At 44.7% G+C, this 19483-nt stretch overlaps 1 protein-coding gene across 3 annotated transcripts in view; it reads right to left on the bottom strand.

Moving 5' to 3' along the window:
• The window catches only part of ARAP1 (ArfGAP with RhoGAP domain, ankyrin repeat and PH domain 1), a 319552-nt gene that overhangs the window by 76776 nt on the left and 223293 nt on the right, over nt 1–19483 (bottom strand). For all 3 annotated transcript variants that reach the window (XM_030199983.1, XM_030199984.1, XM_030199985.1), the window contains 5 exons: nt 16871–17005; nt 13481–13616; nt 11467–11569; nt 4196–4391; nt 3300–3345 (listed from right to left, as the gene is read on the bottom strand). In XM_030199983.1, coding sequence (XP_030055843.1) covers nt 3300–3345; nt 4196–4391; nt 11467–11569; nt 13481–13616; nt 16871–17005 — 616 coding nt within the window. The remainder of the gene's footprint in view (nt 1–3299; nt 3346–4195; nt 4392–11466; nt 11570–13480; nt 13617–16870; nt 17006–19483) is intronic.

The raw sequence follows: 19483 nt of genomic DNA, 5'->3' as shown, positions 1-19483 counted from the left end.
ATTGTGTACTTATGTAAGAAAAGCTGGATGCATAAGTTGATTTGTATCTAAGGGCCAGATGCACTAAGGTCCTCGGAAGAGCCCTTCTCTTACCCATTCCATAGCGAATCGGTAGGGAACGGCCATGCATCAAGGAAAGGGAATGCAAATGAGCTGCTCGTTGTAGCTCACTTGCATTCTCTATTCCCTCGGAAGCCAGTCGGCCAGTCGGTCGGTCGAGCATGCGCAGAGCAACCAAGCATTATGCTGGCTATTCTGCACATGCCAAGGACGACCTTTATGGACGTCCTTCACTAAAAAACAAAACAAAAAAAGGACGTCTCTAACGAGCAAAAAAAAAAAAAAAAAGGACGTCGTACTTCTTAATTTTTACTCTCGCTCTTCTGTTTTAAATCTTCCTTTGAGACATTTTTCCCTTCCTCATCGGCAGCTGAAGAGAGGGCTAATGGACGATTATGAAGCCCCCCTACAGCCTCTCAGCCAATCACAGCGCGTTTAGCTGACACCAGTGATAGCTAAACGCGCTGTGATTGGCTGAGAGAGACCTGGAGGAGGGGCATAATCGAGCACCCTTGAAGAAAAGCCCTTCCTGCTCGTCAGGGCCGTCCTTCTAAAGTGCCTAACATGGACATCCTTCACTAAACCAAAAAACTGAACGGCTTTTTGAACATAAGTTTGATTGTTTTGCAATCTTTATTGTTAGACTTTTAAAACCACCTCCATTTTAAATCAGTCAATAGCCGATTTTTATTTTAAATGTATATACACAATTCATACAGTAGTCCTTTCATTTGCTGGCGTTGGACTTACAGAGAGCTAAATTCATATGAGAAATGAGTGGTCTGATGGAAATTGGCTAGTTGCAAATTACAAACGGTAATCAGACATCACTGTATGAATTAGGACATTTTACATAATGAAGGTTTTCATATGTCCATATTGACTTATACATAGCATTATATTCACGATACACTGCTCAATTCTCGTTGTAGGAGTTTTCTTTCCAAAGTGACATCTGTTAAGATGTGCTTTTCCACTGCACAATTGTGAACTCAACAAATAAGTAATTTACACTATTATGTTTTAGTTACTACTACTAATTGAAATTATTAAAAAATTACTATTTAATTATATCGTTTTAATACAGAATATGTATTTATTAAAAAGATAAAAGAAATTCAATTTTTGAATCATGTTGGTTGAGAAAGGCTAGATATACATTTTTTATATGTTTCATAATTTTTTATATACTTGTTTATGTTTTATCCTCTTATTTTTTGATTTTTTGATTGATTTTTTTGTTTTTATTTATTTTTTTTAATTTTTCATTAGTCATTTTGCAATCAACTACACTTTTTTCTTCCAATTACCTTTTTATTTATCTTATTTATTTTTTAATGTCTATTCATTATTTCTTAGATATTTAAGTGGAAATTATATGATCATACAGAGAGATATATATTAGGTAGGTGTCAATTTTATTTTAAATACAAGCACAATTAGAGTTTATGTTGGGTCTTTTTGCAGTATATAATCAATATTTATTGCTAATTATTATCTATTATCAAGTGACATTTTATATGTTGTATTTTACATGTAAACTATATAATTTATTTATTTATTATTCATTCATTATTATGATATACATATTTGGTTTGTCTTTGGAAGGTATGTTATTAACGTATATTATTTTTAAAAAATAGATTGTTTAATTATATTTGTATATCTAATTTATACACTCATAGTAATTTATGTCATTTTGATATTTCATGTTAATTCATTTATATACTAGATTTTATCATCATGGTGTTTTTTGATTATCAGCCGAGCATTCGATCATGGTTATAGAACTCAATTATTGTTTTATCTCTAATTGTTTAAATCTGTTCTAATTGTTATAGTTACACCTAATCACACTGACCACCCTTCAACATCTTCTGTCCTTCTGTGACTGTTCTCTTGTGCTTGACTGCTTAAATATTTTAAATTTAAATGCTTTACTTTTTGTCTATTAGATTGTAAGCTCTTTGAGCAGGGACTGTCTTTCTTCTGTGTTTGTACAGCGCTGCGTACACTTTGTAGCGCTCTAGAAATGTTAAATAGTAGTATAGTAGTTATATAACTGTTTGTTTTGTAGCCCCTGATGCAGCCCAGTTGGGCGAAATATGGCCTGTGTCGGGCTTGTTAATTTTATTTTGATTTTTATTCATTAAATATTGTACTTTTTCACATATGTATCTGCTTTGTCAGTTTTCCATTTTTTTTTTTTTTTGTTACATTTGTACCCCGTGCTTTCCCACTCATGGCAGGCTCAATGCGGCTTACATGGGGCAATGGAGGGTTAAGTGACTTGCCCAGAGTCACAAGGAGCTGCCTGTGCCTGAAGTGGGAATCGAACTCAGTTCCCCAGGACCAAAGTCCACCACCCTAACCACTAGGCCACTCCTCAACTGTTGCTACTATTGGAGATTCTACATGGAATGTTGCTATTCCACTAGCAACATTCCATGTAGAAGTCGGCCCTTGCAGATCACCAATGTGGCTGTGCAGGCTTCTGCTTCTGTGAGTCTGATGTCAGACTCACAGAAACAGAAGCCTGCGCAGCCTTCTACATGGAATGTTGCTAGTGGAATAGCAACATTCCATGTAGAATCTCCAATAGTAGCAACATTCCATGTAGAATCTCCAATAGTATCTATTTTATTTTTGTTACATTTGTACCCTGCGCTTTCCCACTAATGGCAGGCTCAATGCGGCTTACATGGGGCAATGGAGGGTTAAGTGACTTGCCCAGAGTCACAAGGAGCTGCCTGTGCCTGAAGTGGGAATCGAACTCAGTTCCTCAGGACCAAAGTCCACCACCCTAACCACTAGGCCACTCCTAGATTACCCTGTGTAAAAGACAGGCACGAGCGCGAGTAGGCTTTTAAAACCGCAGAGGCACCATTTTCGTTGGAAGTCCGTTTGGGGGGAGCAGTCGCTCCCCTTGCTCCCTCCCTAGCTAGGCTTCTGCTTTCTTCCCTCATCTACCCCCCACCTTCTTCTCCAGCATCCATTCCTTGTCCTTGCTCTTTCTGCATTAACTGTTCCCTTTGCTTCTCCCCTTTCCCAGCTCCTGTTCCACAAAGAGAGTTCCCTCAAGCGGATGCAGACATAGAGCAGATACTGGAGGCATGTGAAGCAAACGTGAGCTTCTAGTGGAATTGGGATCGTTCTCAAAAAAAATCAAAACCATCCGCATGGAAACCTGTTTGTAATCTGGGTGCAACTCCAGGGAACAAAAGGGTGGTCACACGTACCTTCTTCTCTCCACCAAAACAAGAACCTCATTGTCACCTTGAAGGGCTGTGGGTGGAGAGAAAGAGATTCTATTACAGAAAGTTTGTACAAAAAAACAAACAGAAAATTCAGGCCCGGATTTAGGCCCAGCCAATACGGGCAACCGCCCAGTGTGCCAAGTTTTTAAGGTACTACATGCCCAGGCCTGAGGACCCTGCTCCCGCCTACTTTAGGGCCTTGCACGTGTGCTGCTTCAGAAGGGCGCCATTGGACTGGCACTACTAGGTACGGCCTTATTCTTCGCCTCTTCGGGCTCCCCAATCTCTGGGATCTTTTCAGGGGTGGCCTGTGGGAGATGCAGAAAGATGTAGAGCCATCGGTAGAGACTCACCGCAGGGCAGTCGGTAGGATGAAGCGGGGCCATGCACAAAACCCACACTTGCTTCTCATACAGCCAGCTCTGCATCTGTGACACACCCTCCCCCTTGTAGTGGTGAAGCTACAGGTGGGGCTGAGCGGGCACACCAGCAGCAGCACACTTTAATGGTATAGCTGACAGGAATCCTCAAGCCCTGCCAACTAAGATGCCCTCTACGGAGCTCCCAAGGCTGTCTGAGCAGCAGGAAAGTCAGTTGAGTGCTTCCAGTTGCCAACGCCAGTATCTCCTGCATATGCTCAGTTGGCATTGGTAGCTGGACACATGACACTGACTTCCTCAGTGCTCAGACAGCTAAGAGGGCTCTACAGAGCATGTCTTCAGCTGGCGGAGCTTGGGGATCCCTTCCACTCAAGGTATTTTTAATATGGAGGGCCCCCAGCCAACCCCTAAGGCCCCCTCAACTGAAACTGACTTCTGTCTATACCACTGCCCTCTGGATTCTCACAAGAAAACAAACCATTCTCCTTGTACACGCACAGAGTTCCTGGAGCTTCTTCAGGTGAAAGGCCTCTTCCTTCTCGCTGTCTTCGAAGCAGGCATAAAGGGTGGACTGTACTAGGGCGAACCAGCCTACCGTGGCACGCTGCAGATTCAGCCCACCCTTGTACTGCAGTCGGCCGATCCGCTCAAAGTCATGATCCAGCAGCTGCTCAGCCCGGTTCGATACGAATGACTAGGAAGGAGAAGAGAAAGGATCAGGCTGCTTCCAAGACCGGCTCCTAAGACATGCCGTGGTTGCAAACAACGTGGCAATAATTATCTCTATGTAATGGAGTTGAAAAAGCCTCTGCATCCCCGGTCCAGAAATTGTTGCATTCTGATCTACAGAGTGAGATCTTCAATGTGGAAACTCAAAAGAGTTAAACCTCACTTCCCGAGATATATCTTCCGGACCTTGGTACAGTCAATGGTAATAAGTAATCTGGACTACTGCAACGCACTGTATGCTGGCTGCAAAGAACAGACTATCAAAAAACTCCAAACAGCCCAGAATACCGCAGCCAGACTCATATTTGGAAAAACTAAATATGAAAGTGCAAAACCCCTAAGAGAGAAACTTCACTGGCTCCCACTCAAGGAATGCATTGTGTTCAAAATCTGCACAATTGTTCACAAAATCATCCACGCAGACGCCCCAATCTACATGCTAAACCTTGTGGACCTGCCTCCTAGAAACGCCATAAGATCAGCCCGCAAATTTCTCAATCTACATTTCCCAAGCTGTAAAGGACTAAAATACAAGCTGACACACGCCACCACCTTCTCCTACATGAGCACGCAGCTGTGGAACGCACTACCTACAGCCCTGAAATCCATTGACGAAATAACTAATTTTCACAAATCTCTGAAGACACATCTCTTGAACAAGGCCTACAAAGAGAACCCATAACTCTACAAAACTACCTCACCAACCCACCCAGTTATTAAAGGCCACCTTCCTTCTCTTTTCCCTTACTTTATCTCTTTACATTACTAATTGTAATTATATCCAATATAATGGTGTGACACCCTGTAACTCATTAATCCACAATCGGGATCATCTCCAATAAATAACAAGGAACCTCAAACCTCCTCATGGAGAACACATTGCTACTATAGCTTGGTTCACCATTTAAATAAGGAGTAGAGTACTATCACTGGTTCCAGTGAGGAAAAGAAGAGAAAAAAAGCCAACCGCAAAAACTCAAACTTACTTGAGAAAACCGGATGGCATAAAAACTCTCCTTCCCCTTCACTATCTAAAGAGTTAAACTAGGTGAACCACTCCTCTTGTAATGTATCCCCCCACAACTACTCATCCATTAATTAAAACCCGGACCCTAATGCTGAAAAAAACCCTGTTGTACAGACTGAAACCCAAAACTAGAGAAACATCGCAGGATTATTCAACCCCATGAAATGTACGCTGTCTTCAAAAACTGCAGGCTTAATCCACCTACATAATCTAAGCACAAATCAGTTTGTTCACGTCCTCTTTTCACAACAATATTCACTTATCTGTATGTCGAGAACTCGGGGCTCAGCTAGTTATACGTATCCAGGCTGATGATAATCCAATGTGGAGTAGATACCCAACTGTTCAGTTATCTGAAACACCATCCGTGTCTCCCTTCTTCTCTTCAACAAGTGCGCCTTGTTTCGCCAAAATCCAGGCTGCATCAGGAAGGTTCCTGTCTCGGATCCTAATATGGACCTCTCAGAAATAACCGAACTGTCTCCAAATTAATCACAGCGTGCACTATCAAAATGGCGCAGATGAGAAAGACGCCGGCCGGAGATTTAAACCCAACCGCGTCACACATTAATATTAAAACCATTCTATGGAGAAAAGAACAACATTGGATCCATTTATTACAGACTGTGGAACCTAAGGGTTTAAACCGTAACATTGAATGGAATGCTTACTACTAACGTTTAGGTAGCCACTCCCAGAGGCTGGGCTGAAATGAATTGATTGGAGCAGCCTGTTTCTGGGGCGGGGCGTCCTTATTCAGAAGGTGTGACACGGTTGGGTTTAAATCTCCAGCCGGCGTCTTTCTCATCTGCGCCATTTTGATAGTGCACGTTGTGATTAATTTGGAGACAGTTCGGTTATTTCTGAGAGGTCCATATTAGGATCCGAGACAGGAACCTTCCTGAAGCAGCCTGGATTTTGGCGAAACAAGGCGCACTTGTTGAAGAGAAGAAGGGAGACACGGATGGTGTTTCAGATAACTGAACAGTTGGGTATCTACTCCACATTGGATTATCATCAGCCTGGATAAGTATAACTAGCTGAGCCCCGAGTTCTCGACATACAGATAAGTGAATATTGTTGTGAAAAGAGGACGTGAACAAACTGATTTGTGCTTAGATTATGTAGGTGGATTAAGCCTGCAGTTTTTGAAGACAGCGTACATTTCATGGGGTTGAATAATCCTGCGATGTTTCTCTAGTTTTGGGTTTCAGTCTGTACAACAGGGGTTTTTTCAGCATTAGGGTCCGGGTTTTAATTAATGGATGAGTAGTTGTGGGGGGATACATTACAAGAGGAGTGGTTCACGTAGTTTAACTCTTTAGATAGTGAAGGGGAAGGAGAGTTTTTATGCCATCCGGTTTTCTCAAGTAAGTTTGAGTTTTTGCGGTTGGCTTTTTTTCTCTTCTTTTCCTCACCGGAACCAGTGATAGTACTCTACTCCTTATTTAAATGGTGAACCAAGCTATAGTAGCAATGTGTTCTCCATGAGGAGGTTTGAGGTTCCTTGTTATTTATTGGAGATGATCCCGATTGTGGATTAATGAGTTACAGGGTGTCACACCATTATATTGGATTTATTTTTCAAACCATTTTTTGAGAGTAGAATTTATATTATACGGGTTTTGGAAATTCCCTGTTTTGGTTTGTAGAGTAATTGTAATTATACAAATACTTCTTATATGTGAAATCCTGGAATTAACTTGTCATAACAAAACTCTGTAAGCCACATTGAGCCTGCAAATTGGTGGGAAAATGTGGGATACAAATGCAATAAGTAAAATGAATACAGAGGCTTTTTACTCCATTACATAGAGATAATTATTGCCAGGTTGTTTGCAACCCCCGTTTGAATATTAAGTAACACTTGCATTAAATATTGTGGTTGAGTCCTGTTGAGTAGTGAAAGGTTGTCCTAATACATGCCATCAGCTGAAGAAGGAACCGAGGGGAAAATGATGGTCAGTACTGGAACACATCACAGGGCAAATCACTTAACCCTCCATTGCCCCATGTAAGCCGCATTGAGCCTGCCATGAGTGGGAAAGCGTGGGATACAAATGTAACAAAAATAAAATAGATACTATTGGAGATTCTACATGGAATGTTGCTACTATTGGAGATTCTACATGGAATGTTGCTATTCCACTAGCAACATTCCATGTAGAAGGCTGCGCAGGCTTCTGTTTCTGTGAGTCTGACGTCCTGCACGTACGTGCAGGACGTCAGACTCACAGAAGCAGAAGCCTGCGCGGCCACATTGGTGATCTGCAAGGGCCGACTTCTACATGGAATGTTGCTAGTGGAATAGCAACATTCCATGTAGAATCTCAAATAGTAGCAACAGTGGAGGCGTGGCCTAGTGGTTAGGGTGGTGGACTTTGGTCCTGAGGAACTGAGTTCAATTCCCACTTCAGGCACAGGCAGCTCCTTGTGACTCTGGGCAAGTCACTTAACCCTCCATTGCCCCATGTAAGCTGCATTGAGCCTGCCATGAGTGGGAAAGCGCAGGGTACAAATGTAACAAAAATAAAATAAATCACCAGCAAAAAAGGTTAAGATCACACCATGTTTTTCTTAAGACACGTATCACCACAAGCAAATGAAAAAGCCATATCAATCTGAGCACTCCATGGGACATGCCCGGACAGTAGACGGCCTGACCCATTTGCTAACCCCCCTCTCACCGAGTCGCACTGCATCATTCCAGCAAATAATCTAGGAGACGATATTCAGCCTGAATTGTTAAATGGTTTACAGTGGTATTAAACCACTGCAGGCAGACACACGTGCAGCTCTCGGCCTTGAATATCTGGCTATGTCTGCTAATCTGCAAGTGAACCAGGCACCAGCCCATATTCAAAAGGGTGTCTGGTTAATTCACTGTTTTGCTGTCCTAACTTTATGCGGTTACGTAGCCGTTTAGCGGACTGAATATCACCAGTAATTAGCTACGTTGGCACTTCACCCTAACTCCGCCCCTGGCCTGCCCCTAACCTAACCGGTTAAGGAATGGCCAGTTAGCAGAGATATTCAGTGGTTAAATGCCTCTGAATATTGATGGCCCACTCCCTCAACTTCCTGCCCAGGAGTGGCCTAGTGGTTAGAGCACCAATCGTGACATTCAGAGGTGGCCGGTTCAAATCCCACTACTGCTCCTTGTGATCTCGAGCAAGTCACTTAACCCTGCATTGCCTCAGGTACAAACTTAGATTGTGAGCCCTCCAGGGACAGGGAAATACCCAGTGGCGTAGCTACGTGGGGCCTGAGGGGGCATGGGCCCCCCTAGATTTGGCCCTGGCCCCCTCCCGACGATCCCCTTGAACCCCCCTCCCGCCACCAGCCCCCCCCCCCCCCGCCGTACGTGACGCAAGGCGTCAGAAACAGCTGATCACGCCAGGAACTGCATTGAATGAAGACGCTACTCCGGCGCCGAAGAACTAGATTCTCGGCTGGCAGGGCCAGCAAACAACAAGGTATGTGAAGCGGCGGGGCGGGTGGCGATGGCGGGGGAGGGCTGGTGGCAGGAGGGGGGTTCAAGGGGATCGTCGGGGGGGGTTCAATGTGGCAGCGTCGGCTGGGGGGGGGCGGGCGTCGGCGGGAGGGGGGGCTAAACAGTGTCCCCCCCAACTAGGGCTGTGGCCCCCGCTCCCAGCGAGGTCTGGCTACGCCCCTGGAAATACCCACTGTGAGCTACCACTGAAAAAGGTGTGAGCAAAATCCCACTAAATAAATAAAATAGCTAAATCTTTTGAATACCCCCCCCCCCCCCACCACCACCAACATCACCACCGGGAGAACAGTGAGCACACAGAGAGGAAGTGGAAAGGAAAGCCTGTCTTTCTCCCTATTCCCTGCAGGTGTCTGCAGGGAAAACACAAACCAGCAAGATCCATTACTGTCTTTTCCTCCATTGGTCCAAAATTACTCAATGCAATTTACAAAGCTTGCTGCAAATGTTTGTGAAATTTGTCAAAAAGCATATGAAGACCTGGCTCTTTGGCTTGTCTTTCACTGAATGATGTTTAATAATGTCTCATCTCCCAGCCCTCTTTCACTCCGATGTACTAACAAAAACCTAAATGACTTTGTACTATTTAACCCCAACGTAACTGCTTTGTTTCTTCCCTGTCCTGACGAAGACAGGATAACACTTTGACAGCTTGTAAAAGATTCATTAGGCCAATAAAGAGATCTCACCCGTAACTTGGTTGCTGACCCTTTTTTTCCCTATATCCATGTGGACTAACACAACAATCACAATTCCCTGCTCATGGAAAAATGAGAAATCTAAGTCACTTAACCCTCCATTGCTCCAGGTACAAAACTTAAGATTGTGAACTCACTGGGGTCAAAGAGAGGCCTGCATCTAATATGTAAACCACTTTGGTTGTACCATGGAAAGGTGATATATCAAATGCATGCCCCCTACCCTTACCCCTTAAAGGTTTTGACATGTACATCTGCACAGCCATGTTCACCTTGATCTATAACCTCTGATTGGCCACAGCATTGAAACATAAGGAGACACTGTACAAGGGAAGAGGACTTGGGCCACAGCACTGAAATATATGGAGGACAGATATGATAGAAGTCTATAAAATAATGAGTGGAGTGGAACGGGTAGACGTGAATCAATTGTTTACTCTTTCCAAAAATACCAGGACTAGGGAGCAGGCAATGAAGCTACAAAGTAGTACATTTAAAACGAATTGGAGAAAATATTTCTTCACTCAATGTGTAATTAAAGTCTGGGATTTGTTGCCAGAGAATGTAGTAAAAGCGATACATTAGCTTAGCAGGGTTTAAAAAAAGGTTTGGCTAGCTTCCTAAAAGAAAAGACCATAAACTATTATTAAAATGGACTTGGGGAAAATCCACTGCTTATTTCTAAGATAAGCAGCATCAAATGTATTGTACTGTTTGGGGATCTTGCCAGGTATTTGTGACCTGGATTGGCCACTGTTGGAAGCAGGATGCTGGGCTAAATAAACCTTTGGTCTGTCCCAGTATGGCAATACTTACGTACAAGGGAAGAGGACTTTATCATTTGTACCAGGTCAGGGAATGACACAAGGGTTTCTTCAAGGTTTCAGCATGGAGGATGCAATCAACACCTTTAACTTTAATGAAAGTAGGTGCTCAAAAGCATGTAAACTCTGATGGCATCGCTTTTTCAGTAGCATGCTTAGCAATATTCAACCCTGAGTTACATTTATTCACTGAGGCTTAGTGTCACAGGAGGTACCCTATATTAACAGCTAGCGTTTTGTATTAAGATGTACCCTATTAGTATTTTCAACCTGGCTTAATGGTACAGTCCCATTTTTTTTGTTACATTTGTACCCTGCGCTTTCCCACTCATGGCAGGCTCAATGCAGCTTACATGGGGCAATGGAGGGTTAAGTGACTTGCCCAGAGTCACAAGGAGCTGCCTGTGCCTGAAGTGGGAATCAAACTCAGTTCCCCAGGACCAAAGTCCACCACCCTAACCACTAGGCCACTCCTCCACTGTTACTACTATTTGAGATTCCACTAGCAACATTCCATGTCGAAGTCGGCCCTTGCAGATCACCAATGTGGCCGCGCAGGCTTCTGCTTCTGTGAGTCTGACGTCCTGCACATACGTGCAGGACGTCAGACTCACAGAAACAGAAGCCTGCGCAGCCTTCTACATGGAATGTTGCTAGTGGAATAGCAACATTCCATGTAGAATCTCCAATAGTATCTATTTTATTTTTGTTACATTTGTACCCCGCGCTTTCCCACTCATGGCAGGCTCAATGCGGCTTACATGGGGCAATGGAGTGTTAAGTGACTTGCCCAGAGTCACAAGGAGCTGCCTGTGCCTGAAGTGGGAATTGAACTCAGTTCCTCAGTTCCCCAGGTCCAAAGTCCACCACCCTAACCACTAGGCCACTCCTCCACTCCACTCCACTCCATTTTATAAACCACCACCTTTGAGCAGAAAGATCTAGCAACCAGGAGCTGGTAAGGATTTTTTATTTTTTACCTTGGCTATGGAACTGATCCACTCCCTTGCCTCCTCGGGATTATCCAGCCCAAAAAGGTACATCCTCTCCGTTTCAGTGTAGATTTCAAAAGTGCTTACAAACCTGCAATTGGAAAAAGACATGAGAAAAAGGGTTGAGAAAGGAGAGAAGGACAAACCATTTGAAGGAAGGCGTGAAGGGTGGGTCTGCCAACCAACCATGGTAGCCTCATTAATGATAATAATAAATAAGCATTACCACTCATTAATTAAGGAGTGGAGACTCTCTTCCATTGGTTCACCACTTTCTGCTTGGCTAGACAGTCAGGAAGGTGTGGATACCATGAGGAGGAATCTAGAGAAGAATGGTCTAGAGCAGGGGTGTCCAACCTCGGCCCTCACCAGGTCGAGATTTCAGGATTTTCCCAATGAATATGCATGAAATCTAGTTGCATACAATCAGTGGCGTTCTGAGGTCGGCTGCCACCCGGGGCAGATCACCACTGCGCACCCCCCCCCCCAGGTGCAGCGGCGTCCGTCCCCCCAGGGTGCAGTACAACACACACACACACACACCCCCGACGCAATGACACCCCCCTCTCCGGTGCATCAAGCCCCCCCCCCCCTGTTCTGGGGCAGAGGGAGCAGGGAACCAGCGGAGCCGACAGGTGCGCGGCTGATCTCTGCACCTTCAGAGGCGTGCACCCGGGGCGGACCGCCCCCACCGCCAAGCCCTTGCTACGCCACCGCAAACAATGGAGGCAGTGTATACAAATAGATCTCATGCATATTCATTGGCGAAATCCTGAAAATCCAACTGGATTGTGGCCCTTGAGGGTTCGGGTTCGACAACCCTACTCTAGAGTATAGCAGCTAAAAGATAATTATAAAAAATGCAGGGTCATGCGTTTGTGTTGTAAAATCCCAAAGGGGTGGAACAGTATAGGGAGTGACGTACATCTGTGCACTAAAGAAGAGTGGACCAGGGGCTGACCATGTCTGATGATCTTAAGGCAGGGCTACCATCTTTTGTCCCCCAAAAAGGAGGACACATGCCCCGCCCCACCACACACCCACCACGCCCCCTTTCATGCCCTAGCTCCGCCCCTGTCACATTTCCGCTCCCCCCCTGTCACACACCCCGTCACCCCCCTCCCCTTACCTTACTACTGCCCTGGTGGTCTAGTGACCTCTTTGGGGCAGGAAAGAGCCCCCTCTTTCCTGCACGGAGCGCTGCCCTGCATGCATCCTTCCTGTTCCTGATCTCGGTGCCGATTCAAAATGGCTGCCGAGAGTTGAAGTCTCACGAGGTCACGTCAACTCTCGGCGGCCATTTTGAATCGGCGCCGAGATCAGGAACAGGAAGGATGCATGCAGGGCAGCGCTCCGGGCAGGAAAGAGGGGGCTCTTTCCTGCCCCGAAGGTGGAAGAGGTCACTAGACCACCAGGGCAGTAGTAAGAAAGGGGAGGGGAGGCTAGCAATCTGCCCGTTTGTCCAGAAATCTGGGCAAACGGGCAGATTGGCCAAACCCGCCCGGTTGCCCGGATATGTCCTCAAAAAGAGGACATGTCCGGGTAAATCCGGACATATGGTAACCCTATCTTAAGGTATCCAAACAGGTAGAAAAGCTAACAGCAAAAGCCAGAAGAATGCTTCAGTGCATAGAGAGAGGAATGGCCAACAGGAATAAGGAGGTCATAATGCCTTTGTATAAGCCTCTGGGGAGACCTCATTTATGTGCAATTCTGGAGACCACACCCTCAAAAAGATATAAACAGGATGAAGTCAGTCCAGAGGGAGACCACTAAAATGCTCAGAGATCTTCGTAAGAAAGGCAGGAGAGGGGAGATATGAGAGAGACACTTAACTATGTCCATGCACAGGAGATGGGACTCTTTCATTTGAAAGGAAGCTCTGGAATGACTGGATATGGAAAAGGTGTAATAGAAGAAATTATTTCTTTATGGAAAGGGTAGTAGGTGCATGGACTGACCTGTTGGTCACATCTAAATTTAGGGCAACTTAGGGGCTCACCCGTGGGTGTCTGGTGGGTTGACCACCAGGCACACAATTTCCATCATGGCGATCTCTCCATTCGGGGCAGAATTTCTGTCACTGTCGTAGTAACTGAGGACTCCGTCATTGAGGACGCACCACCTCCGACTGAATTCTGAAGAGAGAAAGGAAACAAAACCACAGCTGTGCCCTTACTGCTGCTAGACGGTAAATGAGGCGGCGACCGTGGGCACCCAGTACATCTTCTGGGATCCGGGAAAAACATCATTGGTTAAGAACATGAAAAGGAAGAACAACCAATCCAGAACAGGCACTAAGCTGAGCAATGATGTCCTATGGTGGGCCTGCCTAGGTCACAACCCCAAACGAAGGTCTTGGCTGGCCCATGATCCCTGCTACAAATGTACTAGACTGCACTACCCCTGTTTCTGTGCATGTTGGGTTACATGTGACACGAGATTTTATGAACGAATGGGGATCCACACACAGACAGAGAGAATTGGGATTAGGAATGAGGCAGAGTAAGCAGGCATCTACTAGAGCAAAACTGACCCGAAATCCAGGTTCAGCTTTCAGCCAAAAATGCAAGTGCATTTTCAGCTGAAATTGAACCCTCCCTCCCCATGCCCCCACCCCTATAATCGCTCTCCGCCATGTGCCTCCCCTCCCTCAATCACTTTCCGCCTGGCACTCCCTCCACCCTCCCACCACCTAATGGCCCTCCTTGAGCCTACCTCTTAACCTTCTGGTGGTCTAGTGGGTATTCAGGGCAAAAGCGATCCCCAGTTGCTCTTACCTCTGCCAGTTCTACAGCCAAAATGGCTGCCGGAACATCCTACAGCAGCCTTGCAACACTGCTGCAGGAGGTCCCAGAAGCCATTTTGAGATTGGAAACAGCATAAGCAGGAGCCAATGGAGATTAAGAACATAAGAATAGCCATACTGGGTCAGACCAATGGTCCATCTAGCCTGGTATCCTACTTATGCTGCTTCCAATTCCAAGAGGGCTGCTGAGACCTCCAATAGCAGTCTCACGAGGCTGCCGCAGGACATACAGACAGCCGTTTTGGCTGTGGAACTGGTGGGAGCAAGAGTGACTGGGGATCGCTCTTGCTCAAGACTCAGTAGACCACCAGGAGGTTTAAAGATAGGCCTGAGGAGGACCTTCGAGTGGTGGGTGGTAAGATGGGAAGAACCAAGAGTTGATGCGGGGGGGGGGGGGGGCGCGGCAGCAACAAAAGTGATCGCAGGAGGGGGTCGGGGACCTCCAAGAACAATCACAGTGGAGAGGTGGGTTCGGTTTCAACCAAAATCGAACTGCAACTTTTGGTTGCCGGTTCGGTTTCAGTCGCAACCAAGAATCCTGGTTCGGTCAGCCTCTAGCTTCTACAGAGCTGCCTATTGTCTACATCAGTGGTACCCAAACCTGATCCTGGAGGCAGGAGGGAGGAGGCACCCCAGCCAGTCAGGTTTTTGGGATATCCACAATGAATATTCACAGAGATCTGCATGCAAATATCTGCAAGAGGGTGTCCACCCACATATCAACACCAGTTCTACGGCTTGCAAAACATTACATAATGTAAAATGGGACTTATATACTGCTACTACCTTATAGTTCTAAGCAGATCACAAATCCAAGAAGCCAGCATATACACCATGGAATTACAAAGAATGCAAGACAAAATTTAACCCAAAATGTATTTCCTGACTAATACAGCCTTATGATTACTTCTAAGGTAAGAATGTAGTAACAGCAGATAGCGTATCTGGGTTTAAAAAAGGTTTGGACAAATTCCTGGAGGAAAAGTCCATAGTCTGCTATTGAGACAAACATGGGAAGCAACTTGTCACTCTTTAAGATTCCAGAATCTTGCTATTCTTTGGGGTTCTACATGGAATGTTGCTACTCTTTGAGATTCTTAAACACCTGACCCCTGCAACACAACAAAACCTATACCAGAACTGGACATAAACTTAACTCTTCCTCCTTGATTACCTAATTTACTCTGTCACTCATGAACTCCAATGCAATACCACTCTGCATTTGTCATACCAGAATTGGCGATCGCAATCACGGTACTATGTAAGCCACATTGAGCCTGCAAATAGGTGGGAAAATGTGGGATACAAATGCAACAAATAAATTCTGCCTGGAATCTTGTCACTCTTTAGGATTCTAGAATGTTGCTATTCTTTGGGGTTCTACATGGAATGTTGCTACTCTTTGAGATTCTGCATAGAATCTTGCCACTCTTTAGGATTCCAGAATCTTGCTATTCTTTGGGGTTCTACATAGAATGTTGCAACGATTTGGGTTTCTGCCAGGTACTTGTGACCTGGCTTGGCCACTGTTTGGAAAACAGGATACTGGGCTAGATGGACCATTGGTCTGACCCAGTATGGCTACTCTTATGTTACATACAGACACCTACGTTCCTTACAGAATACGCTTCTTTCCTCATTAGTAACTAGGTCTGACTGTATAAAAAAAAGAGCCTGGGTTAAATACCAGCTGTACATCTTAGCCCTTCTGTAAGCCCTCTGGGGACAGGGGAATGTACACCGTACCTGATGCAACCCACCTTGAGTTACTATGGCAAAAGGCATTAGCTAAATCTAAATAAACTAGTTTCACTAGGCTGTTTCATCGCAGCAAACGGTGGATATTTGTCAGTGAAAATAACAAATTCGGCAAATTTTTGTCTGCAAATTGATTTGGAGTATACCAGTCTCAGCATTAACATTTATCATTTTCGCTTGACATCTTGAAGTACCTTTATTATATGTGGAGTTTGCAAAGCATATTTATCAGGTTACATATTTGTTACATGATCATTTTATAGCTCTCTCGTAGACCTATTTGTAAGCTGAGTTTTATTACTGTATACCCAGCCATTTACTTGTTATAGAGATAAATAAACGAGATTCAGTTATTTTGAAACATGGTGGGTCCCCTACTGGACCTTCAGGTCACTGGTGTTACATTAAATGGTATGACCCTTTAGCGCGTGTATGCAAAAGAACTAAGGAGGTTTAATAAGACTGGAGACAGCAGGAGGATGCTTGGTCCATTCTGTGGGCTGAAGTCAGTAGGTGGAGATTGTTGCCCTATCAAGGACATGATTTGGGTGTACCAAGATGGTGGTAGCTGCATTGGAGAGAATGAAAACCACCTTGGGTGGACTGGCTTCAGCCTTGTAATGTCAGGCTGTCTCCCGTCTTATGATACCTCCTTGAAAAGAACAGAGGTTCCATTCATTTTGAAGAAAATGGAGTCTGATGATATCACAGACACGCAGCAGGCGAGCACCTATCACAATGCTTCATTTGTTGTTGTTGTTTTTTTCAAAATCAGCAATGAAAATCCCATTATTTGCTTTCTTTCGTCTACAGCAGAACACCTACCTTCGCGGGATTTACGCTCATGGACAGCTTTGCACATGGAGGCGGTCTTATGCAAATATCCATTATGCGTGATGGAGAGACGGGCCACATAATACTGCCTGTCCATGTTGCTTTTCAACTCCAACCGAGGGGTTTCTGCAGAGCAAAAAAAAAAACAAAAATTAGTAGCCATCAGGACCTGGAGAGTCCCACCAACAAAGGATATTCAGTAAAGTTTGCTATGTAGTTGAGATGGACATGGAGGAAGCCACTGCTTGCCCTGGGATTGGTAGCACTCTTATGTGGAAACTCAAAAGAGTAAAACCTTTCTTCCCGAGATCCATCTTTCGTAGTATTACCCAAACACCAATCCTTTCCCCACATCTTTTACGATTGACCTACTCTATGTAACAATGTCATCTCTGATACCTTGTCTCTTGCATTGTACTAATTATGTGATACTTGTACCACACCAGTGTGTTTTTCCTAGTAAAAAAGGTGCCAGTACTCAAATGCTAGGCTACCCTTCAGGGGAGGTGATCACTGAGGGACTCATCCCACAATAGCCAGGCCCACTGCAACCGGTCACAAAATCTATGACAAGGCAGAACTGTTGTGTAGAGCCTGAGCTCTTTCATTAAAACTTGGGGTCTATGGGTCAATTTTTGCAGACAATGGAAAAGGTGCCGGTACTCAGTACCCCCAAGTACCCCCTCAAAAAATGCCCTGTACCACACCCTATGTAACTATGTCATCTCTGATACTTTGTTCCATACTTTGTATTAACTCTGTACTACTTTGTACCATACCATGTAAGCCGCACTGAACCTGCTATCAAGCGGGAAAGAGCGGGGTATAAATGCTACAAATAACAATCAATGGTGCTAAGTCATCTAGACTACTGCAACGCACCTTATGCTGGTTGCAAGGAGCAGACTATCAAGAAACTCCAGACAGCCCAGAACACCGCAGCCAGACTCGTATTCAGAAAAACAAAATATGAAAGTGCAAAACCCCTAAGAGAGAAACTTCACTGGCTCCCGCTTAAAGAAGGCACCACGTTCAAGATCTGCACGATTGTTCATAAAATCATTCACGGAGATGCCCTGACCTACATGCTAGACCTCGTGGACCTGCCTCCCAGAAACGCTATAAGATCAGCCCGCTCATTTCTCAATCTTCACTTCTCCAGCTGTAAAGGAGTAAAATACAAAGTAACACATGCGACCAGCTTTTCTTACATTAGCACGCAGATGTGGAATGCACTACCGACTAATGTGAAAACAATCAATGAAATAACCAATTTCTGCAAATATCTGAAAACCTCTCTCTTCAATAAGGCCTACTACGTCAACCCATAGATTAATTACACACCTCATCACTCCACCCTTACTCTGAAAGTCAAAGCTCTATATCAGTTTGCATATATCTTTCCTGTCATCTTCGATCTCTTTGTAACACCAATTGTATCTCTTATCCTAAAATGGTGATGCCTTAACAGGTCTTTGTAAGCCACATTGAGCCTGCAAATAGGTGGGAAAATGTGGGATACAAGTACTATAAATAATAATGCTACCACTTGGGTTTCTGCCAGGTATTTGTGACCTGGATTAGCCAGTGCTGGAAGCATGATACTGGGCTAGATGGACCGTTGGTCTGACCCAGTATGGCTATTCTAATGTTCAAAATGCAGAGGACTATTACTTGTCCTGGGATTCGTAGCACGGAATGTTACTACTCTTTGGGATTCTGGATGGAATCTTGTCAGTCTTTAGGATTCCAGAATCTTGCTATTCTTTGGGGTTCTACATGGAATGTTGCTACTCTTTGGGATTCTGCATGGAATCTTGTTACTCTCTAGGGTTCCAGAATCTTGCTATTCTTTGGGGTTCTTCATGGAATGTTGCCACAATTTGGGTTTCTGCCAGGTACTTGTGACCTGGATTAGCCACTGCTGGAAGCATGATACTGGGCTAGATGGACCGTTGGTCTGACCCAGTATGGCTATTCTAATGTTCAAAATGCAGAGGACTATTACTTGTCCTGGGATTCGTAGCATGGAATGTTACTACTCTTTGGGATTCTGGATGGAATCTTGTCAGTCTTTAGGATTCCAGAATCTTGCTATTCTTTGGGGTTCTACATGGAATGTTGCTACTCTTTGGGATTCTGCATGGAATCTTGTTACTCTCTAGGGTTCCAGAATCTTGCTATTCTTTGGGGTTCTACATGGAATGTTGCCACAATTTGGGTTTCTGCCAGGTACTTGTGACCTGGATTAGCCACTGCTGGAAGCATGATACTGGGCTAGATGGACCGTTGGTCTGACCCAGTATGGCTATTCTAATGTTCAAAATGCAGAGGACTATTACTTGTCCTGGGATTCGTAGCATGGAATGTTACTACTCTTTGGGATTCTGGATGGAATCTTGTCAGTCTTTAGGATTCCAGAATCTTGCTATTCTTTGGGGTTCTACATGGAATGTTGCTACTCTTTGGGATTCTGCATGGAATCTTGTTACTCTCTAGGGTTCCAGAATCTTGCTATTCTTTGGGGTTCTACATGGAATGTTGCCACAATTTGGGTTTCTGCCAGGTATTTGTGACCTGGATTAGCCACTGCTGGAAGCAGGA

This window comes from Microcaecilia unicolor, chromosome 4 (assembly GCF_901765095.1).
Source record: "Microcaecilia unicolor chromosome 4, aMicUni1.1, whole genome shotgun sequence".
In the NCBI taxonomy this organism is placed as follows: domain Eukaryota; kingdom Metazoa; phylum Chordata; class Amphibia; order Gymnophiona; family Siphonopidae; genus Microcaecilia; species Microcaecilia unicolor.
The sequence above is the reverse complement of the archived record's forward strand: the minus strand, read 5'-3'. Positions and strand labels throughout refer to the sequence as shown.